The sequence below is a fragment of the Podarcis gaigeae genome (assembly GCF_964106915.1).
Source record: "Podarcis gaigeae genome assembly, chromosome: 8".
Taxonomy (NCBI): Eukaryota; Metazoa; Chordata; class Lepidosauria; order Squamata; family Lacertidae; genus Podarcis; species Podarcis gaigeae.
The window spans coordinates 57484679-57509780 of NC_139684.1; the positions used below are offsets into that span (position 1 = coordinate 57484679).

General features: G+C 47.3%; 2 protein-coding genes across 4 annotated transcripts in view; one reads left to right on the plus strand and one right to left on the minus strand.

Moving 5' to 3' along the window:
* Positions 1 to 13324, plus strand: part of HPCA (hippocalcin) — a 29057-nt gene extending 15733 nt beyond the window's left edge. The window contains exons 2-4 of one of the 2 annotated variants that reach the window (XM_083751954.1): positions 1307 to 1745; positions 8497 to 8602; positions 9442 to 13324. In XM_083751954.1, the coding sequence (XP_083608080.1) occupies positions 1368 to 1745; positions 8497 to 8602; positions 9442 to 9539 (582 nt within the window). In that variant the 5' untranslated portion in view covers positions 1307 to 1367 and the 3' untranslated portion in view covers positions 9540 to 13324. The remainder of the gene's footprint in view (positions 1 to 1306; positions 1746 to 8496; positions 8603 to 9441) is intronic. The other variant, XM_083751953.1, reaches the window with a different exon arrangement.
* Positions 10986 to 24886, minus strand: TMEM54 (transmembrane protein 54). Of its 2 annotated transcripts, none has more exons than XM_083751942.1 (6): positions 24593 to 24886; positions 17894 to 18087; positions 17291 to 17350; positions 16288 to 16476; positions 15715 to 15849; positions 10986 to 13739 (listed from the first exon to the last, which is right to left on the minus strand). In XM_083751942.1, exons 1-6 carry the CDS (start codon positions 24603 to 24605, stop codon positions 13647 to 13649), a joined length of 684 nt encoding a protein of 227 aa, XP_083608068.1. In that variant the 5' UTR covers positions 24606 to 24886; the 3' UTR covers positions 10986 to 13646. The 2 variants fall into 2 exon arrangements, with proteins under 2 accessions (XP_083608068.1, XP_083608069.1); XM_083751943.1 differs by having other exon boundaries at positions 15681 to 15849; positions 24593 to 24849.
* Positions 24887 to 25102: the final 216 nt, after the last annotated feature.

A 25102-nucleotide genomic window follows, 5' to 3' on the forward strand; every position in this document is an offset into this window, starting at 1 on the left:
AGAGAGAGAGAGAGTGTAAAAAACAATATCAATGTATTATTAATACCATGTTTAATAATACGTCTCTTGGCAATTAATTCTTTCAGCTTTCAGAGTTGCTTGTGTTCTGTGTAAGCTGGATTTATCAGAAAATCTGATAAATGAGCACAGAATGTGGATTCCTGAATATCTGAGCTTTCATTAAAAAAATTAAAAAATAAAATAATCAGATGTTAGTTTGTGTATGGAAGTCCAAATAAAAATTAAAACTATTGTGTACTTTCCTGAGGAATTGACAAAAGGTAGAAATGGGAGAGAAAGTTCATTCAGTTCACAATTAAAATAGAATGCACCTAATTTGCTCTTTCTAAAACATGTGAACTGAAACAGCTTTCCTTCAAAATTCACAGGTCTGTCTCTGAATTTTGCAGTGCAGATCTCCAACCATGTAATATATATATATATATATATGCAGGTTTTGGTGTCCTCGGGTGTCTTCCCGTGTAAAAGTTGGGGTGTCTAGGCGACGTTTCGCCTAGACACCCCAACTTTTACACGGGAAGACACCCGAGGACACCAAAACCTGCATTCCTGTACCCGTGAAAATCTACGAAAGCAAATATATATATATATATATATATATATATACACACACATGTGAGAGTAAAGTGTGCATAAGCTGCACATATAAAATGCATAGTGTTAAGGAGAATTGCTTAGCAAAAAATTTGTAGGTTCGGCAAAATGGCATACAAATATGTGTATATATTACGAGAAATTTGCGCCAAAATGCTGGTTAATTTTCATGGGACTTTAAAGAATAAAAAAAAGTCACAAGTTGATGTGGAAATGAAAAACTGAAACTAAAATTGATGCATTTGCCAAGCCCTAGGTGCAAACTGTCTGCTCATGCAGGGCTCTTTTTTGAGCAAGCCCTAAAAGGTAAAGGGTCCCCTGACCATTAGGTCCAGTCGTTACCGACTCTGGGGTTGCAGCACTCATCTCGCTTTATTGGCTGAGGGAGCCGGCGTACAGCTTCCGGGTCATGTGGCCAGCATGACTAAGCTGCTTCTGGTGAACCAGAGCAGCGCACGGAAACGCCGTTTACCTTCCTGCCAGAGCGGTACCTATTTATCTACTTGCACTTTGATGTGCTTTCGAACTGCTAGGTTGACAGGAGCAGAGACCGAGCAACAGAAGCTCACCCCGTCGCAGGGATTCTAACTGCCGACCTTCTGATCGGCAAGTCCCAGGCTCTGTGGTTTAACCCACAGCGCCACCCGCGTCCCTGGCAGGGTATAAATGAATGTTGGTATACCATGGGCAGTCGTTCCATTCCAAACTCCCTCTTGCTTCCTGCATTTCAGTTTTAAACCTCCAGTCCAACCATGGGGAAGCAGAACAGCAAGCTGCGCCCGGAGATGCTACAAGACCTCCGGGAAAACACGGAGTTCTCTGACCTGGAGCTCCAGGAGTGGTACAAAGGCTTCCTCAAGGACTGTCCCACCGGCATCCTCAATGTGGAGGAGTTCAAGAAGATCTATGCTAACTTCTTCCCTTACGGTGATGCCTCCAAGTTTGCTGAGCACGTCTTCCGCACCTTCGACACCAACGGTGATGGCACCATTGACTTCCGAGAGTTCATCATCGCCCTGAGTGTCACTTCGCGGGGGAAACTGGAGCAGAAGCTGATGTGGGCTTTTAGCATGTACGACCTGGATGGGAACGGCTACATCAGCCGGGAGGAGATGCTGGAGATTGTGCAGGTAACCTTTGGCCCTCTCCTCCTTCTCCTTCTCTTCTCCTTCTCCGCACAGGCTCTCCAGCTCCCCAAAACTTTCCCAGCCATGTCCATGAAAAATACCCTGAGCTCCCTCCATTGTTTCCTGCTTCCTTCAGTTCTGGGCAAGGTTTTGGTATTTCTGTCTTGAAGGTTATCGCTTAAGAAAAACCTATCCGATTTCAACATTGATCTCTTTGCCTCTGACAGCTTTTGAAGTTGTTATTTATGCGGCTTACTGCAGTATTTGTAGAACTTACGGTGCTTGGTAATGTTGTCCTAGGAGCATTGTCACGCTTTGCTGGTTTTTAATCTATAAAAAAGGACATGAAGGTCGAAAGATTGAGGAAATGTTGCCTAACAGAAAGTGGATTAGTTGGGTGTCATTCTAGAGTAAATATTTTGAAAATTTCTTTTATGTGACTGACAGGCGGAAAACCGGAAGTTGTTTTTATTTCTATTCTATTCTATTCTATTCTATTCTATTCTATTCTATTCTATTCTATTCTATTCTTCTATTCTATTTTTTCTTTTCTTTTCTTTTCTTTTTTTTCTCCTCTGGTGTTTTCTTTTCTCTTTCTCTCTTTGTTTTTATTTAGATTAAATTAGATTAGATTATTCTGAAAAAGCTTTTTAAAAATCTCATTTTTAAAAAGGGATGTGAAACTGGAAGTTGAGAAAGAAATTGTAACACCAACAGATTCATGTTGTACTTAGACACCCCACAGAACTTTGGGGAAAAGTGAAAAGTGCTTATGAGCTCATTGCAGACCAAGCTTAGCACTGAGGGCAAGTGCTCCAGCTCATCCACCTCTAAAGCCACCCCTGGATGTATCAGAGCATCTGCCAGCACTCTTCCCTCCAGCTGTTTTGGACCACAGTTCCCTGCTGTCTGGGGCTGCTGGGAGTTCCTAGAATCATAGAATCTTAGAGTTGGAAGGGACCCTGAGGTCATCTAGGCAGAGCAGAAACCCAGTCAGAGCAGGCTGTCCATGGGTGAACCATGCAGAGCTGCAAAAGGCAATTCTTGTGTTTCAACACCAGGAATGAGTGAATGATCCAGATGCACCCAATGCAGATCCTCAGTCTTAAATCAGGCTTCTGTGAAGGAGGTGAGACCAAAACAGCAAATCATGCAGAGAAATGACAGGGAGACTCCTCCATGGTGGGAACTATGGGCTCATGGGAGCTCTTTCAGTGATGAATTTTGTCTGGGAATTGTAGTCTCAGGGTGTCAGATAGGCAATGGAAGTCCTAATTGCTTATAGTATACTAGAGGCAGAAATAAGGGCTTGAAGATGCATGTCATGAGGTGGAGGAAAGAAAAAAACTTTCCCCTGCCCTACATTGGGAGGTGTCAAGTGAGGAGAAAGGAAAACAGATGCATTCTCCCCACTTTCCAGAAAAATTATCTCCCCCAATATATAGCAACTAAATGCTCATTTTTAGGGTTGGCTGGAGGCTTGAACAGGAGCTGAGAATTCACTGCAGCATTTGATGTAGTTCTCATCTTGGTTGGGTTTATTTCAAGCAGCCTTTCTCTTTCCACCTAGCACTCACTGTTTGAAGGGAAGTGTTGACATTGCCTTTTTCAACCCCTAAGATATGTAATGCAGGAGGACCAAAATAGTTCTGGATAACTAGACCCTAAAACTCAACAGTTTCAGAATTTCCCCCTAATTAAAACTGGCCCTCACTGCTTAATCAACCAAAGCCATAGTTGGTTAATATGCTGATTAAGTTGATCAAAGCTTGCAGTCCTAATTGAAGGAGTGGGCAAATCCAGTCTTAAGGGGTAATTAATCTTGAGTGTGTGCCGTTAGTAGTGATGATTTAATCTATGCTTCAGTTGATTAACGCACAAAGCTTTAAGATATGTACTTAGGCTGTGTTTATCAACAGTATTTGCAGTGGCCCAGAGTAATTCCTTGGAGGTGTGGGTGGGTGGGTGGCCTGTCAGTGAAGCCCAGGGGTTTTCTCTGGTTTTGCAGACAGGCCTTTCCTTCCTGTCTGTCTGTCTGTCTGCCTCCCTTCTTCTTTTCCACACACTCTCTCTGTGCCTCATTCTCTTCTCTCCCCCTCTCTCTGTCACTCTCTAAGCGCTGCTGCAGATTTAGAGGAGGATACGCCCGACAGAGGAGATGGGAGAGCTGCTTTTCATGGAAATTTAATCGGCAAAGGGAGCAGATTAGCTGGGGTGAAGGGTGTGACTGGCTTGCCCCTCATGGATCCCTCTGTGCCAGGGCACTCTGGCAACTCCTCACCCCACCCTTCACTGCCCACTAGACGGGGGGGGCAGGAGGGCTGGAACAGCTGTTCCATTTCTGTGCCACAACAAGATGAAATGAGACATGGAGGCTTTAATCCCGACCAGTGTCAGCAAGTCAAAGGAAGGCGCCCCCCGCCCCCCCATCAGTGATTTGGATGAGAAATTAGGCCCATATTGCAAGATGCAAAGCTATAGACCTCTCAAAGGAGCCCCAGGGCACAGTCGTAGAAGAGTCCATCCCTAATAATTTTGGTAGCACTCTTTAAGCAATTTTTCAGAGGGTTTTGCGGGATTTGTCTTGCAGGTCTTCATAGCTCCTCCCCAAGAGATGTCAGAGCATCACCTTCATCACCACTATTCCTATTATTCCTCTTCCCATTTTTCAGGAGATGGAGCTGAGACTGAGGAAACTAGGGACTTGCCAGTGGGCACACAGTGAGTCTGTGGCAGGCGTGAGGCTGGACCCTGTCCCGCTTTTGCCCCACTCCCCTCGGTGCCTTTTGGTTTCATCTTGGCTTTTACCTCATCATCATCTAGATAAGAACTAGTAAACGGGATGTGTTTGCAGAGAAGGAGCAGAGAGGGATCAGAAGTGCTGAAACATCACATTTCTCCATCCCTTGGTGGTTAAAATTTGGAGGCCTCTTGGGACCCTATGAAGGTACCTCTGACATCTCAGGAATACCCTAAATGGAACTCAGCTGGAAAGGTCTTCAGTAGGAAAGAGGCTGAATTTCACAACACCTTCACCAAGGCTGTTGCAATAGAGGCTTTTCGTGTGTTTAGGACAGCTACAGTCTGGAAGCAGAAACACACCAAACCCCTGACAGACGAGGCAGGTTGGAGCAGGGAAATAGTGGAACAGAAAAGTGCCGTGCATTCCTCCACTTTGTCTCCTCCCAAAACTACTTTTCTTTTCTTCTTCTTTTTTAAAGTAAACTGCATCAGGGACATTAGTATACACATGTGACACATTAGTGCATACCAAGGGCTATGTACACACGACTGTTTACTCTGGCTCCAGTGCTCTCCCACCACAGGGGTTGGAAGCTGAGCATGTGTGACCACAATCCTGTAGTCTTTTGAGAAATATCCCTGTTTGATATGTTTTTCCTCAAGCCAGCTTTCATCAGATTTGAAAACACAAACCATGGTTTATGGTGAGGTGTGCATTGTTCAGACAGCTGTTGTGCATGCACAGACGACAGCTTTGTCGGAAAGGAGTTCAGGTGGGATTGCAGGTTTGGGGAAACAAATTGGGTCAAGCGCATCAAGCAGAGATGCTCGTGTCCCCTTCTCTGGTGTGTACAGCAATGTGCAAATGCAGCTTGAAATGCATTGGCGGGAAGCAACATCACTCAATTTTAAGCCATGAATGTGTTCATAGCCTAGATCTCTCTCCAAAGAGAAGCCCTGGTCCTCAGCAGCTTCCTGGGCTGTGCCCTGGTAAAAACAGGCAGTGGAGCCTATAGGTTCGGTGGGTCCAACTCTGGTGTCTTTCACACACTGATGCCTCCCAGATGTTTTGGGCTGCAACTCACTGGCTGTGGTTCAAAACATCTGGGCACCAGGTTGAGGAACGCTGTCTTACACCCAGAAGAGAACCAGGTTTGACTTCAGCCTGCTGCAGCTGTTGTTCTGGTTCTGTGTCTTTTCAAACCACAATTTACTTTGAACATTCCTCTGCGCAGCCAGAGTGGGGGAGGGAGCAGAAACCCTTTGTAAATGAACTTGCCTTAGGGGATCCCTTTTTATTCCACGCTGACATGCGTTACGGTTGTTTTTGATCCCATCCAGGTTACAGCACCTGCTTTTTGGGAGAGAACAGGTGGGTTCCCCACAGAAAGCAAGAACTAGTCCGGATTGCTTGGAGGCAGCTGTGAATCTTTTAACTGGGTCTTGGATATTTATAAATTGGAGCTCTAAAGTGTCCTTGGCAGAGAGAAATTGGAGCACCTGGGAGGGTGGCTTCTTTTTTGTGCAGGTGAATTAAATCTGGGTGTGTTCCAAGATCAGTCGAGGGTCCCATCTACCCATTCCTCTTGAGAGGTAGAAAGAATAACATCCCCTTTCAGGTTGAAAACCCAGATCTGTGAAGGATCCAACCGTCCGGGGCTGGTAGGAGTTGCTGTCCAGAGCAGTTCAAGAGCACCAGGTTGGGGGAGGCTGACCTCGTAGCAAATGGCAGCCATGAACTCAGAGGCATCAGTGAAGGAGTTGGTTCAGCCAGGTGTTGGAATCCTGAATTTCAAACCTTTATCCAAGATGTGAGAATTCACTGGAAGGGTCAGCCTATGTTCCCTATCTGTAAAATGGGAATGCCAAGGGCTTGCAATGATGATGGTGATGATGATGATAAGTACCACAAAATAATCAGTGATCAGAAATCCACACTTATTTTGGTTTGGTTTGAAGTATCATGGCCATTTCATGGTTGGCCCTGGACCCAGATCTGTCTATCCGGAGGGGCTGTTGTGGAATTTGCTAGGTACTCACACAGGGCAATAGAACATGGTGAGGAGGAGGGCTTGTGCCCTACTTTTTCTGAGGTTGCTTCCTTAGACAAAATAACTCAGCAGGGGCTTCCCAGGAAGCATCTTACGAGGTTATGGAAATGCAACACAGACCAGTCACCTTGATCTCAGTGGCAGCTGGCCTGGGGAGTCTGCCTCCCTCCAGATGTGGCTGCACTCCAACTCCCAACATCCCTGGACGTTGACCACACAGTCTGGGGCTGATGGGAATTGGAAATCCCACACAACATCCAGAGGGTGCCAGGATGGGAACATTTCCTCCCCACCTCCTCATACTAGAATTCAGGGTCACTGAGCTCCAAAAGCAAAACACTTAACTTCACACAACACGCAGCTAGCTTATGGAACTCACAGCCACAAGGTAGTGGTGTTTGGTCAGTCGCTTAGACTGACTAAGGATTTGGCAAATTCACAGAGGATGGCCTTTCTGTTAACAGCTGTCTGCAGAGGTAGTATAGGAGACAGCAGGGAAAAGTGGACATCACCTCCAGGTTCTCCTTGGAAGCTCCAGGACACTTCTGTCTCCAGCTGCTGCAGGATGCTGGCGCAATGCCTGTGTTCTTACTGAATTTCCTGCCTAGCTTTATATTGCCCTCTCCTGGTGGCAGGAGAGTATTGCATGTCTGCATTAAGGGTTGCTGCTGCTGCTGCTGTTAGCCTGGGTTTGCCCTTCTGGACTCTGATCTTGCCCCATACAGGGCAGCCATGCAGAAGGGGTGGGGTGGTAGTGGTGGTAGTGGTGGTGGTGGGAAGACAGAGAGACAGAGACACTACCCCATCTGTCCTTACAGTTTGTTTTCCTCCCCACTGAATCCTGTCCTCAATGTTTAGACTATTAATTACCAATTTCTCCAACCACGCAATGCACACAGCCTCCTGGGAAACAGCAGGCCTGGGTAAAAAAGAAAAGGAAAGAACGTTATTTTGTAAATGCTGCTGTTTTATTTAATCAAGTCTGCTCTCCTTTCTTCCTTGTGGCCTCCGAGCGCTTGGAGATTGCACAAACATAGTGGTATTTCTCGTTGACTCTTACCCAAGGGGCCTCCACCACTCCTTAGAGAAGCCTGCCCTACCCTTGGTCTAGCTGGGGCTGATGGGAGTTCTTAAGCATCTGAAGGGCACAAGGTTGGGGAAAGCTGGCTTAGGGCAAGAGATACTAGGGTGGGGAGAGGATTAGACATGCATTAGATGTGGGAAGCTCCGGAGCAAAACCAGGAAACCCAGAGCTGAGCAGATGGTGCTGGCAGCTCTTGAGTTACCAGCATCGCCCAGCTTGCCCAGACAATGCTGGGGAGGTCACGGGCTGCTCTGGAGGGCCCCTCCCCATCAATCCCTGCCATCTGCGCTGTGCTGCTGGCCTGGCCCGCAAGGAGGCTGCTGCATTTCACACACTTTCTTCTGACCCATGGCAGGAATCTTCGCACAACCTGAAGATCTGAGGTGGGTCTGCCTGTGTGTGTTAGTGTTGCATTGGGAAGGTTGTGAATGTTTTTGTAGCGTTTCTGGCAGAAATTATCATAGGGGCAGCCTATGTGACGCCCTGCAGAAATTTTGGACTACAGCTCTTGTCATCCCCAGCTAGCAAGTCCAATGGTCGGAGATGATGGGCGTTGGAGGGAACCATGTTGGCCTGCCCTGTCTTAAAATATGAATTCAGAGGTGTTGCGAGTGCTCAGCTGCCTGGAAAGGGCAGCCTTTTCCCCTGGAAATCTCCCCCCCCCCCCCGGCAACAATTTCAGAGGCTTGGGGCTGGTTGTGACTATACACTTTTAAGAGGAGCTGCTTTCTCCATTCTGCATGGCATTCTCTTTATCGATCTGCCGGAAAGGCAAAATAGAGCTCAAGAGGGAGAACTCCTTGCTTAAGCTGACCGTCCCCACAGGGCTGCAGCTCGGAATTTGTGTCTCAACTGGTTCCCTGCTCCTTCTCCACAGGCCATCTACAAAATGGTCTCATCTGTGATGAAGATGCCTGAAGATGAGTCAACTCCTGAGAAGCGAACGGAGAAAATCTTCCGACAGATGGATACCAATAATGATGGTAAATGAAAGGAGAGAAAGATTAAGAGGCAACCATCATCCTTAAATCCAGAGCTCTTAGATGGAAAGGCAGGCATGCTGATTAAATATATCAGTTGGGGCGGGGAGAGTGACAGGAGGATGACCCACACAGTGATTTGGCAAAGCTGGAGGTCAAAGGTGGTGGGAGGCAGGGAAGGAAAGCCAAGACGCCTTCCTGCTGCAAGGACAGGTTTTAGCATCTGCTTTGCATGCAGAAGGTCCTAGGTTCAATCCCCAAACACATCTCTGTGTAGGATTGGGGAATGCCCCCTGGTCTGAAGCCCTGGAGAAGGAAGATCTCTTCCTGCTAACTCACCTGCAAGGTGGTTGCCACTTTGGGAACAACCAGTCTAGATGGTTTGGACAACAACTCCCATCAACCACTGTGAGTGCAGCTGTGAGATAGATGGATGGATGGATAGCTCTTGACCCTACATATAAATATAATGCAGCAGCCTAAGGGAAGCTAAGCAGGTGCTCAGGTGTGGTCATTGGCTGACCTTGGAGTCTTGCCATGGAGAAGAGGTAGGGTAATAAACAGTAAAACAAGGGGAGAGGTGACAGGAAGCCTCCACATGCTCCTTGTGATGCTGAAAGATGAAAGGGCAGCCTGAAGAGAAAGGTTGTTAACTATGCACTGGGTTGGACAAATTGGACATGGCAAATCTTTGATCTCAGGGAATCCCATAAAAGGTGGGGCTTCTGGGAGTCCTGTGCCATGCACAGGTGTGTGTCAGGTATGGGCCCTGAGCCTGTGACGTTCTAGGCTCCCTTCTGGACAGCGTGTTCATTTTGCTCTCCCCTGTCTTTCCTCCCCAGGCAAACTGTCCCTGGAAGAGTTCATCAAGGGCGCGAAGAGTGATCCTTCCATTGTGAGGCTGCTGCAATGTGACCCCAGCAGCGCCTCCCAGTTCTGAGCACCCCCCGCCCTGTCTTCCCTGTGCAGCAGCAGCGGCAGGACAAGGTGGCTTTCGGAAGCGGAGGCGGCCCCACCACCACCACCTCACTTGGCTCACGGTCTCTCCCCTCCCCCAAGGAGGTGACCAGCTTCCCAGTTCTCCCCTTGGGGTAACGGACATGTCCCCAAGGAGGCAAATGGCACTGCCAACGTATTTCTGTCTTCTGACTCACAGGTTTCCTCTCTCCCCCTCCCCTGAACACTGTAGTTGTGTGTGAAGGTGACACTGATGTGGGGGCTCCTGCGTGGTCAGGACAGTGGCAGCAAGAAGGTGGAGCACACAGGCCAGCTCATTTGCTGAGGTGTTGGCATTTGGGTTTTGCAAACTGTTTTCCACACCTGACTGCTGCTTGTGATGCACTATAACTGTGACTGCATGTGTGTGTGTGTGTGTGTGTGTGTTTGTACGTCTTTAATTACAGGAGCAGAATATGCTGCCTGGGGTCCAGTTCAGCCTCCTGAGAACCTTGCACTGTCTCTTTCTGTAAAGCAAGCCCTCTAGGATTTAGGGCTGCCAAGGGAGACTCTTGGGAAACTGAATGAAATCTCAGAAGGAAGGAGGAGATGATGGGGGGGGGGGGAGATGTTGAAAGATACGATGGGACAATGAGCAGGACTAGCAGTGGTCATTTGCTCAGTACTCTGTGTAGCTGTTGGCTTCTCGACCCTGGCTAGGAGAATATATTATGTATAAAACAGCCGCTGCCAACCTGGTTCCCACCAGATGTATCGGACTACAATTCCCATCAGCCCCAGCCAGCACCTGTTGGCTGGAGCTGTTGGGCGTTGTCACCCAATACATCTGGCAGGCACCAGGTTGGCACAGGCCAATGTAATATAAGCACAAATATACACGTTCAAATCATTTAGGAGCATTTCTTTCCAGTATAGAGCTAGTATTTTTCGCCTACACTACATGCAAACCCTGGTTGTTGTCTGATTCACATGGAGCAGTCTCACACTTTTCAAGTGTGCTTGAATGCAAACAATCCTGTCTCACTGAAAGGTGCCGGGCCTCCATGGCCTTCAGGTGCCCGCAGATCAACATAGGAAGAACCTGAGAAGGAATCACACATTGACAGCATGTAGGGCAATTTATTTAGGTGGTTCATTCGTAACTCACACCTTCCTTGCGTGTTTGTTTCAGGAAGGACAGAGCGTCATCCTTGACCTCTGTTTCAAGCACCACTGAAAGGAATAGCCCAAGCCCCCTTCCTTAAGCCTTTCCACATTTGTTGTCTCAGAGGGCACACCTTAGAGCACCTGGTGCAGTCGGGGAGAGCCCCTCCATCGGACCCTGAAAATCTGCAAGGGACTCCTCGGGTCTCAAGGCTGTCCATAGAGGAACAGCTACAGAAGCCAACCCCTCAACAGCCAAGGTTAAGCCTTCACATCCCTTCAGCACTTTCACATGTTTGTAGTTTATTTATCAGTTTTATTTATATCCCATCTCCCTCTCTGAAAGATGTCCAAGGCAGTCAGTTATCAACATAAAAACACAAGAATATCCAGTGTACAAAAATAATAATAATAAACCCCAGTCATACAACTCCAGTGCCTACCCCCATCCAGTGGCCTGGGCAGATAAAAACATCTTCAATTTCCTCTTGAGCACAACCAGTTAATCTTTCACCACCATCCTTGTAAGGTAGGCCAATCTTCTCATTCCCTGTATTACAGATTGAAGGCTGTGAGAGAGCAATGACTCAGGTAAGACCAACGAATGGGTGTGAGATTTGACCCAGGGTATCCATATGCTCAGTTGGTTAAGAGCCTGGTGCTGATAATGCCAAGGTTGCAGGTCCAATCCCTGTTTGGGACAGCTGCATATTCCTGCATTGCAGGGGGTTGGACTAGATGGACCTCAAGATTCCCTCCCAACTATACAATTTGATACACATGGATGGCTCAGATTCAGCTAGCACTAATAAGAGAGTACTGAGGCTTCAATAAACAGACACATTGTCCATGTTGCATGTTTCACCATGTGGGGGCGCCAGGCCCCACACTGAGCTTCAGCGAGGCAGTTCCTGTTGCTGCATTGTGGGTGAGAGATCAGAAGCAGGCAGCTGGGCTACTATCTGTGCAGGCCGGCCAGATCTGGCTGCCTCCCTTCCCAGCCAAGAACCACGTAGGGCTTGGCCACACAACCCATGGGTGTGTGCTTTGCAAATAAATAAATGGGAAACCTGGAACCAGGCAATCAAAATCTGTTCCTTTGCATACATGTGCCTAGTGAACACCCACCCACATTTCTGCTTCTACGGAGTTGGGCTTTTATTTCTGCTCTTGGGGAAGGCAAGCAGGGAGCAACAGTTACCAAGAGCTGAAAGTCCACTTTAAATGAAGGCTGGGGTTCTGACGGTGTGGCTGCAGGAGACACCATGGGGAGAGGCAGCAGGTATGGTTTGCCCAGATGAATCTCAGCCCAACCAGGAGAACTGTTGCACTAATGAATCAGTCTGTTCCCCCCAGACCACTCAACCCAATGGTCTTCCGGCTCTGGAATGCCTCTTTGTTAACCCACCCATCTCTAGAAGCATAGAGCATGCCCAGACAACAGCTTTAGGCTCCACCCACCACATGTGCACTGAAGTCCATTCTTCCCTGCCCTGCTATTTCAGTGAGTATTTGCAATTGGTGGGGAGGGGGCTCAGTGGACATGGGCTTAGAACTTTAGCAGTAGGTTGGAGAGTCTGTGCTCCTGCATGCGTGGCAAGCAGGATTAACTGGGTGAGGAAATGTGAAGGCACCCCAGTCAAATACAGTGAATGGTACAGCCCACACAACTGTTTCTGAAATGGAGGGCATCATCACAAGCTTGCTGTCCAGCTCTACTATCCAAGATGTGATGGAATGTTTTATGCTGTTCTGCGTGGATGAATAGTAGGAAGCTAAAATTGGGGGTTGGCATTCAGAGGGGCCCTTAGAGATGGTGCCCTTTGCAATTGACCCCCAAGGCTGGAGAAGAAGCAGAAGGAGCTGTGAGGCAAGAGGAAATGGCCAGTGGGGCAGAAGGTTTGGCACTGTTTGCCATGGCCTCTGCCAACCTGGTGCACTCCAGATGTTTTGGACTACAACTCCCATCAGCCCCAGCCTCATGCAACCATATGATGCTGAGGCTGATGGAAGTTACAATCCAAAACATAGAGGGCACAAGGTTGGCAGAGACCGATGTACAACTTGTTTAGCCGATTAATTAGCTGCCGCTTAACCCGTCAATGGTTAAATTAATGCTTTAAATTTCCCAAATCTTCAATGCCGATGGCCCTTCTAACATACTGAAGGCAGTGTCAGTTTAATTTACAATTTCACAAACAAATGCTACCACGCCTTCTTAGAAGGAAAAGGCCGTCTTCCGTAGATCCGTTTTCATTGCCTTCTAAATTAATGCAAAATAGCTTCTAAGAATCGCAGCCCCTCCAGTCAAAATTTGCCCCCCCCCCATTAGTCCAAGGGAGCATTCGTTGATCAATGCCATCCCACCCACCACCCTCCTTCTTCAAAGAGGGCTGTTTGCTCACGACAGAGCTCCAGTCCCCCTTTCTACCTCAGAAATGGCTGAGAGTATTGCCACCCCTCCGCTCTGGAGAAGAACCCAGCTCCACCCCATTGCAGAAGTGGAAGCATCAGTCCTTCATCCATCCATCACAGGAGTGCATGCAGGAAGCAGGAGGGGGAAGGGAACCACAGGCTTTGTTTGTTTTTAATAGCTTCAAAAATAAAAGGGTTTTTTTTGTCTCAGTGCAATGGCCCGCAGAGTCATTTCAGATGTTCACAGGAGCCACGTGGACCCAGCAGCTCCCTTCGTTCTGGAGGAGAGGAGCGCTTGGGGTCGATTTCTCAGCACAAAGCACCAGAGTGCTAATCAGAGCAGTAAAAGGAGGCCACTGTTCTCCCGCTTCTGGAGCCCAGTTGCTAAGCTTTGGGCCTCGCCCACTGCGGAGAGGAAGCACGAGGGGCCACGTCCATGCAGGCTGGAGCAAGGCTGGACCGCAAAGCAGAGGAAGCCACCAGATGACACGGCAAGAGCAGCCACAATCTGGGCGGTGGCAACAACTGGCCTCTAGAGCCGCGCCGTCTCCATGCGGTCCAACCTCAGGAGATTGTGGCCCTCGCAGCTTTCTCTGGTCTCAGGCATGACAATCTGCAGGGACACCTATAAATCAAAAAGGCCGGAATTAACAATAGTCCAGGTGCGGCAAAGCTACTTCAAGGTCATTTCTGTTTCTCAGAATTAACGTGTTGCTGCTTTTTAACCACACAAGGGAAATCTCACAGAAAACAATTGCTCACCGAGGGGGTTAATACTCAAGCTTGTCACATGAGGGAACAGTCACCACATGGCAAACTGGGCAAGGGGGCAGGAGGAGTTCATCAGATCAGGAAGCTCACTTGTCTTGACAGTTAACCAGTTGTTCATGGGTCGGGGGGGGGCAGTTTGTAGATAACAGACATCTAGATCATTGGACCAAATTCCTTTGATTAAAACTTTAATGAGCGTTTGGAACAGATCCCATTGGCATTCATGAGAGTAAATATGGCAGCTAGGTCACCACAGATGTCTGTGATGTGCCGCTGTCTCGTATTCAAACAGCTCTTCTGGGCTCAGTTGAAGGTGGTTCTTTTTCTGCCACAGTTTCCCCGTGCAAAAAGAGCTTTTAAGCCCTTTGCCTTGATTGCAGGGCAAGACTCGCTCAGGACACCAGCTCCAGAATGATAGGGATACTTCTGCAAGATCTTGCAGGAACTTGGGACAGCACTGCAAGAGCATCCCCAAAAAGGCCCACCAAGAGCCCCCCCTCCTGGCAGCAAGGCAGAAAGCTTAAAAACACTGCCATTCTTGCATTTCACTTGTGGGACTTCAGCCAGCCGACCTTCAACCACGTGTGGTAGAAATAATGCCATTTAAATGTACATAAGATGCAGTTGTGCTATATCAGTTGCTGGGAATCACAGCAGTCAGACGCTGCTTTGTGGGCTCCCCAGAAGACCCCAGGATGGCCCCCCTTGGCCAGATCCAGCAGCCAGGCTCTTCTTATGTGCCAAATCAGGTCACAGTGTCACTGTCGGGGTGGTGTATATGGAGCTGGCACACAGACACACTGATGCACACATGATAGAAAAGTTCTGTTATTGGCAGGTATACTGCAAATTAGGTACGGCCAGAATTAACAAGATGCAAATTTACCAATGAGTTGCAAATTGCTAATTATTTGACACTGGCCAAATTATTCAGAGGTGGTTCAAAGGCCCCAGAGGGCTTGAATTTGAATATTTGACAAGATTCTGACAAGCGTAATTGGATCCAGGAGTTTCGGGGTCCCAGCTGCATCAGAGGAGAAGGCCAGCGTTAAGAGCCTCGGCTGCCCTGCGGAATTGCTTTCAGTTTGCAGAGTAAAGGCTCTGCAGACCATTTGCCTACCATCTGAAGCTGCCACCGCTAACTCGGCGCCCTCTAGATCTTCTGGATAGCAGCTTATCATCCGCTTTAGCCAGCACAGCCACCATCACTGGGGCTGAGGGGGAGCTGTAGTCCGAAACATCTGGAAGGCTTCTAAGCTGGCAAAGGCCAATGTGAAGAATGGAAGCAGGCAGCTGACATAACCAGAGGGGCTGGGAGACTCCCAGCAGCCAACGAGGCCAGTGGGTTAGGGTTAGAATTGGTGGGGCCCAGCAAACCCAGATGTTCCCTGCATTGTGGCATTTATTTGCTTATTCATTGCATTTATTATACTGCCTTTCTGCCAAGGCACCCTGTGAGGTTAAAAGGGTTAAAACAAATGATACTACATGTAAAGTTGGGTGGGGAAGAGGACAGTCCGGCTAGAGCAGTCCCCAGTATGATCTTCACCTGCCTCCCTCGGTCTCAGATCTTAGATCCTGCCTCTAATTTATTTGTTTTATTACACAGGTGGGGCACCTCTGGCCCTCCAGATGCTACTGGACTGTCATCAGCCCATCTTAGCCAACAACTGGGGGTTGTAATCCAGCAACATCTGGAAGTGCAAGGAGCTATCAGAATTTGGGAGTGGTGGTAGAGTGGGGGAATCACACCGCAAACCCTTCTGCAAAGTACATGATCAAAGGAGACAAGAACCTGAATCAGGAGGGTGGTGCAAGGAGATTTGTACCTTCTTCTTGCGTGTCCGCCTGTGACACAGCCTCAGATTCAGGAGCACAAGGGTGATCAGGAAGCATCGAATGCTGAATATGATCTCTATGGCATCCAGGAGGAAGGAGATGCTCCAGAGGACCAAAGCAGAGCTCTGTGGGGAGGGAGGAAAGAGGGCATGAGGGGGGCCTTCAAATTTTTGGAGTCAAAACCCAATGCCTCATAGAACCATGAAGACAGGACCTCCGGATCACCTAATGCAGCATTTGCAATCAACTCATGCAATCCAGGGCCAGAGTATATCACAGTCCCAGATGGGGCAACAAGGAAACGCAAGAGATGATCCAGCTAAGGTCTTGCATTAGCTGAATGAGTGTGCATGGACTCTTAGAGACTTCTGCAAACTGCAGAGGATCCTCAGCAGGGAAAAGGAACAACATTAAAGGGTCCCCAGAGGTTAGGAACTAAACCATGCTAGAACCTTAACGTTACACTAGAAGCCTTTTATAATCCCGCCCCCTCCATCTTAGCACCTCTCCCATTGCTTCTTCCAAGAGCTCCCTCGTGGCAGGAGCCCACTTGGCAGACTTACATAGACCCGGGTGGGGTCAAAAGGGCACTCGTGTGCAATCTGGATGATATCCACATTGGCAAAGGTGCAACGAGCCAGCAGGGATCGCCCATTGTTGATGAATGTGTAAACAATGGCGACGGCCAGCCCCACGGAGCAGAACAGCGAGAGGAGGGCACTGCTGATGCTGAGGGAGAAAACGGCCCATCTCTGCAATGGAGAGAACACAGTGGTGGGTCTGCTAGTCAAATAGGCCAGGCACACATGGCTTGCTGCAGCAGGGAGCAAGGGGTCCAAATCCCACCCAAAGTGACCATGGGAAAGGTCGCTCTAAGGTCTGGGTGCATCATCTGGGAGCTGAGCAAAGAGCTGAGGTTTCTTGGACACCCACAAACTCCCAGGAACATGCAAAGTGTTTCTTTCACTGTTGTGTTTGGGCTCTGGTATCCATTCATTCATTTATATACAGTATTTCTAAAGATTTGTGGACAGCTTAATCACCACTCTCTCAAAGCCAAATTGAGATGCCAGGCATTAAACGTGGCACACCTCAAAACCTGCAGCCTGGCTTCTATGCCCATACCCTCCCCATGCCAAGCATCCCCACACTGAAATTGGCACAGCCACCATCCTAGAAGGCGGGTCCCCCCTTCCCCGCTCCTGGAAGGAGTCAAATAGATTGCAAGGTAGCAATGTGGAAACCAATCGTTCTTGGGTGGGGCTCTTTACTCCCCCAATTCTTGAGCTGCAGCCAGTGAGGATATTTTACAACTTCTGAAGCTATCAAACTTTCCATGCCATCATCTCATATCCTGGGTGGGGCAGGCAGCTGAGCTGACAGTAACTTAAGATATGAGAGTACTTAGCTGGGGGTGGGTCTCATGAAAAAGAGGGTCCCCTGCCTGAAGGTCAAGGCTTCGATAAACAGCTGGGTGTAACTAAGAGCCTTGAAGGGCTTCTCCACTCGGAAACATGACCTGTCTCTTAAGGGAGATGCCTCTGCTCCAAGAGAGGGGTTTCTTACCAGCGATTTCCGGGATACATATCTGGAGAGCACAATTGCTGCTATTCCACAGGAGATTGTCTGCAAAGGGGTGACAGATGACAGGAAATAACACACCGCAAAGAGTTTTACAAGGTTACAAGCTGGGCTGTACGTGTGGGAAGCCAAATCCCCAAAATCCAAATGGTGCATTCAAGGGGCCATATGTGCGAATAAAGCACATTTGAGAACTTTGCACCATCTATTTGAACATGGGGGACTAAAGAAGAGAGCATAAAAGAGTGCCCCCCCAATTTTGGCTCTGGCCATTCCCACAGTAGACCAACCTCAAACAGAACACAGGTTCCCTACCCTAAAAGCACATCATTTCCCCCACCATAAGAGTGAATAGCAACCATTTACTTGTATGTAAGCCAGAAAAGCTACACTATTGGGAGCGGACTACACTGCAAGATACTACTACTACAATTTTCATTACTCTCTGGCAACCATATCCCAAACTGGAGCACATTTGGTTCGTTTCCTAGAATTTCAAGGGCACCCTCTCTGCCTTTGCAGAGCTGGCCCTCAGAAGCCACGTCAGTCTTCCCTCCTCCAGCCAAGACCCTGCAAGGAGAGGCGTACCAAGATGGCAGAGATCACGGTCACAATGTTGGAGATGGCGTACTGCAGGGAAATGGTGTCATGCGGGTTGGCAATGTGCCGCAGCACCGTCCCATGGACCAGAGCGCTGGTGATGAAGTTTAGGTGGCCAATGACTATCAGGATGAGTCCTGTTTTCATCAAGAGCTTCTGGGCGCTGCTGGAGTCAAGGTGACCTGAAAGAGAGGGAGGCGAGGTCTTTCTTCCAGGACTGAGTCTGGCTCACAAGCCACTGTCTCACCTGGACCCAGAGCATGGAATGTTGCAAAGTAAAACAAAGCCAGAGGGAAATTATTATTTATTTCATCCTTATTGCCCTGCCCTTCCTGCCATTGGGAGCACAATAAAAACAAGCTACTTAGAAATTTAAAAAACCTCCCCCTTTCCATGCCAGACATCATGTCCCCCCGCCACGCCAGTATTTACCCTTTCACTAAACCAGGGTCCAGCAAACCTTTTATGCAGGTGGCTGGTCCACTGTCCCTCAGAGCTTGTGGAAGGCTGGACTATCTATCTATCTATCTATCTATCTATCTATCTATCTATCTATCTATCTATCTATCTCTATCATCTATCTATCTATCTATCTATCTATCTATCTATCTATCATCTATCAATCTATCATCTATCTATCTATCTATCTATCTATCTATCTATCTATCTATCTATCTAATCTATCTAATCTATCTATCTATCTATCTATCTATCTATCTAATCTATCTATCATCTATCTATCTATCTATCTATCTATCATCTATCTATCTATCTATCATCTATCTATCTATCTATCTATCTATATCTATCTATCATCTATCATCTATCTATCTATCTATCTATCTATCTATCTATCTATCTATCTATCTATTATCTATTATCTATTATCTATTATCTATCATCTATCTATCAAAAAACCAAATTGCTATGCACACTGCGAGGGGGGCAAGTAGTCCTCCTCCTTCACACACACACACACACACACACACACACACACACACAACCCAGCCACCTTCTTGGTTTGCCGCCTGCCTCATTCGCTGAAGGGCTGGCAGCGGTGGCGCGAAATGGGCTTCCTCCCTGCCTAGAGAAAGCATCCGGCCCCCAGGCCTTAGTTTGTCTACCCCTGCTCTAAACCTTAGTTTAGAAAGTTCAGGTCCCAAACATCATAATTTTCCCACATAAGGAGGGAAATTTCTTTCAGTTGCTTGATGGCTGCCTTTGTTGTCCTTTTCTGCCCCTTCCCCAATTCTACAGTATCCCTTTTGAAAGGTCACAGAACTATATACATGGAGGACGCCAAGTGTGGCTGTGCCACAGATTTGTATAAAAGCATCATGTGAGTTGATATAACGTGGCAGTTTTATGTTGATCCTTTCCTAAGAATCCCTAGAATGGAATTTCCCTTCCACACACCCCACCCCCAGGCTTCCTTGTGCTACAACATTTTCACCAAGCTTCCCAAAGTGATCCCAAGAGCTTGTTCCTGCTCCGTCACTGCCAGCTTAGACCCCCAAATAAGGTATATATATGTGAAACTGGATGTCTCTAAAGCCCACTGCTTTCTTCCTCTCCTTTCTGTGCTCTGTTTCATCTGCAGGAGGGCCAGAGCAATTGACAGTTTCTCCTTGCTCTGGCTAGAAGATAACGACGCTTTCAAGTTTTATTATCAACTTATTTTATTAAACCCTGTCCTTCCAAAGGAGCTCAGGGTGGCAAACCCTTCAGTAATAAAAAATACTTTTAAAAATAAATAAAAACATTTAAATGAAGCTGAATGCTGGAAGATTCAGGACAGATAAAAGACAGCCGTTCCTCATGCAGCTCATAATTAAACCATGGAACTTGCTCCCACAGGAGACAGGGATGGCCACAAACTTGGATGGCTTTAAAAGAAGATTAGATAAATTCATGGAGGAGAGGGGTCTCCATGGCTGTGCTCTGCCTCCACAGTCAGCAGTGTTATGCCTCTGAAGATCAGCTGCTGGAAACCACAGGAGAGGAGTGTTGCTGTTGCTCTCAGGTTCTGCTTGCGGACTTCCTATTGAGAACAGGATGCTGGACTAGAAGGGCCATTGGCCGGATCCAGCAGGCTCTTCTTATGTTCTTGTCTTTTAAGCACAAACTGCTTAGAACATCTAAACCTATACTAAAAAAATATATCTAAAAATTTAAGAACAGATGTGACAAAATCATGTGGTCTGGATATGTCCTCTGAAACAGGAGTTTTCAGCAGGCATCTAGAGGAGCACAGGAACAGCACTTCCCTAATGTCAATATTTGATTTGTTAGTCACGTAAAACAGGGTAGTTCTCTAGGCAACCTACAATCAAGTTTTAAAATTACAAAATTGTTTTAAAATGGCCATGAAATTTTTTTAACAAATCAATATATTAAACATGGAAACATTGCCAACCTTCACAAGAAAACAAAGAGGTTTGTGAGAGCTTAGCACAGTGGAAGTCAAGAGAATGAGGAAACTAAACAAGTAGAGGCTGGGTACTGCTTCCCTTTTCTTTGACAGGGTTACAACTTCATGCCCAGCATGAATTGTTTGCATTTCCAGTTAAATTCTAAATGCTCCATTTAAGCCACTGAAGGTCTTTTGCTAAAGTTCAAGGTGTTTTACAAGTTGAGCCTACCAGTCAGAAGCAAGCACCCCTGAGCTTAAGGGAGTTTAGTCCCAGGAAACCATACACAGCATTGCAGACTTGCTATAGAGCATAAAATAGCTAAATTCATGGATCAACACAGCTGCCGCCTGCACTCCTTGGTGTGTGTGTGTGTGTGTGTGTGTGTGTGTGTGACTGCAGGAGCTCCTGCTCTTGTATGTGAGTGGTACAGCCCAGCAACCCAGTGCCATGGATTGGTGGGCAATAGTGAGTCACCCTAATCCAGATTCTGATCTGCCTTTAGTGGGAACTAGATGTGCAGGCAAGCAGATTTTTCTTAAAGGTGACGAGGCAAGCCACACACCACAAGTTCAGTGCACAGGGCTCAGGATTCCTCAAACTGTGGGCCTTGGGCCACTTTCAGGTGGGCCTCAGCACCACAGCCTGAGTAGGACCTCCTCACTTGCCCTGCCAGAGCCTTTGGGTTGGACCAAAGCCAGCCTCTCCTGCTGTGTAAAGGCGGTCCCTGGGAGACAGAGAAGTTCAAAGGGGGAGAAGAAAGGAAGGTCTCCTTCCTTTGAAAGGGTCAGAGGTGCTGAAGGAAACTAGAAAGCGAGAGAAAAGCCTAAGATTGAAAATGCTATTCTCATACAAATTTTCAGAGCACTTCACAGCTTAAAGCCAAACAAAGTGGGGTCCAGGACAAAAGCAGAATAAAACACAAGCTTTGGAAACAATAAAATCAATTCAGCAACTTCCGAAACCAGCAAAAAATTTTATCCAATATAAAAATGATAATCTATAAATGGTTGGGGGAAAGCCTTCCTAAATAACAAGATATTCAGTAGGTGCCTAAACATCAACACTCCAGGTGCCTGCCGGATTTCAGCTGGTCGTTTATTCCAGAGAGCTGGAACTCAGACACTAAAAGGCCTGTTTCTAGTACAGGCTAAAAGCAACTCTGGGGCAAATGGCACTCTCAGTGGTGCCTCATCTGAGAAACACAGTTGCTGGGCAGCAATATAGTGGCGAGGAGGAACTAGATAGAAATAGAGAGACTGGAAATAGAAAGAAAAGAGGTAAGAGGGGAAAGCTGTTATCGGAGGAAGAAACACATGTAAAAGATTAAGGGAAGAAAGGCACTGGCAGAGAGGGTTTTTTTTGGGGGGGGGGTAAAGATAAGGCACATGCTGAATGTGATAGGAAAATGAGTAAAAAATACTTTTACTAGTTTGGAAGACACAAGGGCTATAGGGCTTTCCTGGTGGTGGCCCCATGCTTGTGGCCCCACCTTCCTACAGAAACTACGAAAGGCCCTTTCAACACACACATTCAAAACAAGCCATTTTGTTCCCTTCTGCCTTTGTTTGACAACATTTTAATGCCAGTGATTCTGATTCTTATGTTTCTAACCTCTCTGCAAAGTATTTTAATTGTATTTCCATTGGTTGCACATCACCTTGGGAGGTCAAAGCCCTAAGTGATGGAATATAAATAAATACTTTAAATAAAGAGCTAAAACATTGCAGATTTGGTAGGCTCCTGATTTATAATGCCTATGGAGTTACCACAGAGACATGCAATATCTCCTGAAAATCAAGATGAAAACAGGACAGTTGGAGGGTAAACCATCTCCTTTTAAAGTATTCCAGGGAAGGAGGGTCTGGCTTGTTCTGACCGACAGTCCCAACAGCTGCTGCCAATCAATGCAGACAGTACTGAGCAAGATGGACCAAGAGCCTGAGTCAGTACTAGACAGGTTCCTGTGTTATGTTCTTGTAGCTCAGTCGGTAAAGCCTTAAACTCTTAATCTCAGGGTTGTGGGTTCAAGCCCCATATTGGGCAAAACATTCCAGCATTGCATGGGGTAGGACTAAATGAGTCTCAAAATCCCTTCCAATTCTATAAATCTATTATTCCTGTTGGAGAGCCTGGGGTCCTGCAGATAATATTAGACTCCAACTCCTATCAGCATGGCCAGGGATGATGGGAGTTGTAGTCCAACAACTTATGTAGGGCTGCAGATTCCCTAGCCCTGGGCTACATGGACCAAAGGTCTGATGCAGGAGGCCATTGAATGGCTACATCTTGGACCGACTCTATGGTGACACCATGCTAACTCCCAGAAGCCTCAGCCAGGCGAATGGAAGCTTCTGGCAAAACAGTTTTTTAAAAATTCCTGTAAGGCCATAGAACAGGTTTTAGGGGACCCACTTTTTGCTGATTTATCACACTATTTGCTTTCTTATGGTGACTTTGTACTTTCATTATATGTTTGGAGAAGGACAGGACAGAAATGAGACTATAAATCAAGATACACAATGTACTACCATATGCAAAGATATACAAATTGTACCGAAAAATTACACCTTTTCTATTTCCAGCCCCACTGCATCTTTGCCCATTAACATTAATCTTGCCAGATTGCTGGTGTAGTGCCCAATATACAGAATGATATACATTTCATTTACTGAAAAATGCTGGATATGGGGAGGGAAGGAGCAACACAATAGGTTAACAGTTACAAGAGTCAATAATTAGGAAGGCAAGTTAACCTAACTCAGATGCAGGAACAAGTTTGGAACCATTCTCAATATTCACCAGTGGTGCTTATCTGCACCTGTACAGTATTTGAACTGTGTGCATACTTTATTGCTCTTTGGACTAGGGCACAGGGAAGGTCTCTCAGAGGCGTAACTGTAAGCTAGGCCGATGTTGTTCAATCTTGGGTGCCCAGACACTGTTGGACTCTCATCAGCCCCAGCCCCCAAAGCCAATGGGATTATATGAGTTGGCGTTGAACTATATCTGGGAATCTAAGGTTGAAAAACCACTGCGTCGGGCTGTCAGGTGGCAGCTGGGAGTCACCAGCCACAGCCTGACAAAAGGCACAGCTCCCAGACCTCCAGATTTGTCAGGTGTTCCAGGCCTGAGGATCAACACTTCCCTTCCAGAAAGCAAGTGAAAGAACCTCAGTGGCTGTTTGTGGGGCAAGCTCCTCTTTACCACAACTGTGTTGCAGAACAGAACGATGCAGAGCCACCTCCCATAGATCAAGGCAGAGAGAAAGAGACAGAGAGAGGAAATGGGGAGACAGACACCTTTTCAGAGGGAAAATTTCACACCATTGGATCAAGGGTTTATGGAGAACATTCAGGCATGTTGACTCAGGCTCCATAAGGAAGTCCCAGCAAGGTGGCATTTCCTTTGGAAAACAAGTCTGTGTCTTTAAAGATTAACCACTCGTTAAACAGCAAACAGCAATCAAGGTCATCTTCCTGCTAGAACATCCCAAAGTCTACAGGCTGCAAGTAGGGTTTTTGGGTGGGGGGAGGAAGGAGAAGGTAAAATTTTAAAGGACATTCAGCATGCTAGTGGTTTAGACTCCCGTTTTTGCTCTTGCAGGTCAATGTGGTAACCGGTGTGGGCAGGTACTTCTCAAGAATCTGTTCTGGAAATCATCTTTGTAGACAGGTGATTTCCCAGGGCGCACAGTCTTCCTCCCTGTTTTCTTCACTTGTCAACATTTCACTTAAGCACCTTAGGCACAGGTGCCTGCCTTTTGGGCAGGGGGGGAATTATGAAAATTTGTAAAGTCCCATGTGTGTTGATGGTTCTAACTAAAGCTGTTTTTCAAGAACAAAAACCACCAAGAGCTGAAGAAGAAAATAGGAGTTCCATTTTTATTCTACTAGCCAGCCTTAGGCAAATCACTTTCTCAAAGTGTGCCTTGACCTCATATACTACTAAAACCCAGGATCCCTTTGGATGCCACAGAACAGCCTTTGCCAACTTTGTGCCCTCCAGATGTTTTGAGCTGCAACTCCCATCAGTCCCAGGACCAGCACAGCCTTGCTGGCTGACACTAATAGGAGCTGTAATCCACTAGCCACAGGGTGGCCAGGTTGGCTGCCATTGAAGATGCTGAGCCAAACCTCTTAAGCTGTGTTTGGTTGCATCATGGGACACTTGGCACTGTTGCAAGGAAGCCTGAAGGTACTGACACCTTTCTAGGGAAGTGCCAAGGGTCGGCCCTGCCCCGCTTGCCTTTGACTTTGGAGAGGAGCCAACTCACCCAGCCGACACATCTTTGCAGTTTGGGATCAGGCCATCAAAATACATGAGTTAAAGTCCTCTGTTCTCGTTGTCTCTGCAGAGCACCTGGGAGCTGGCCTTACTGCAGCTGCAGCTGCCTTGGCACTTCTTGACCATCCACCTATTTCGCGCTTCTTCTGGTGCCGCCTGGCTCTCAGCATCAACCCTCCTCCTCCAGCCCTACAACTGCAATTTGAAATCAGCTCTTCCTGTTTGACCAGCTCTCCAGGCTCTAGAACAAAGGGCCAAACTCCACCTTCTCCTTCCCGCAGGAAATGTGATTCACCTCCCAAACCCCACCCACTCTGGAGTTCCTTGCTCCAGCCTTCCTGACTTGCTCCCCAGGTATGTCAGCTTGACTTAACATGCTCAGACGCCAGTGGCTTGTCTGATCTAAACTTCCCACCCTGCCCCCTCTGCATGCTTCTCACTGCAAGAGTTTTGGTATTTATTTCTCTTCCTCTCACCTGCAAAACATTTGAGACAGAAA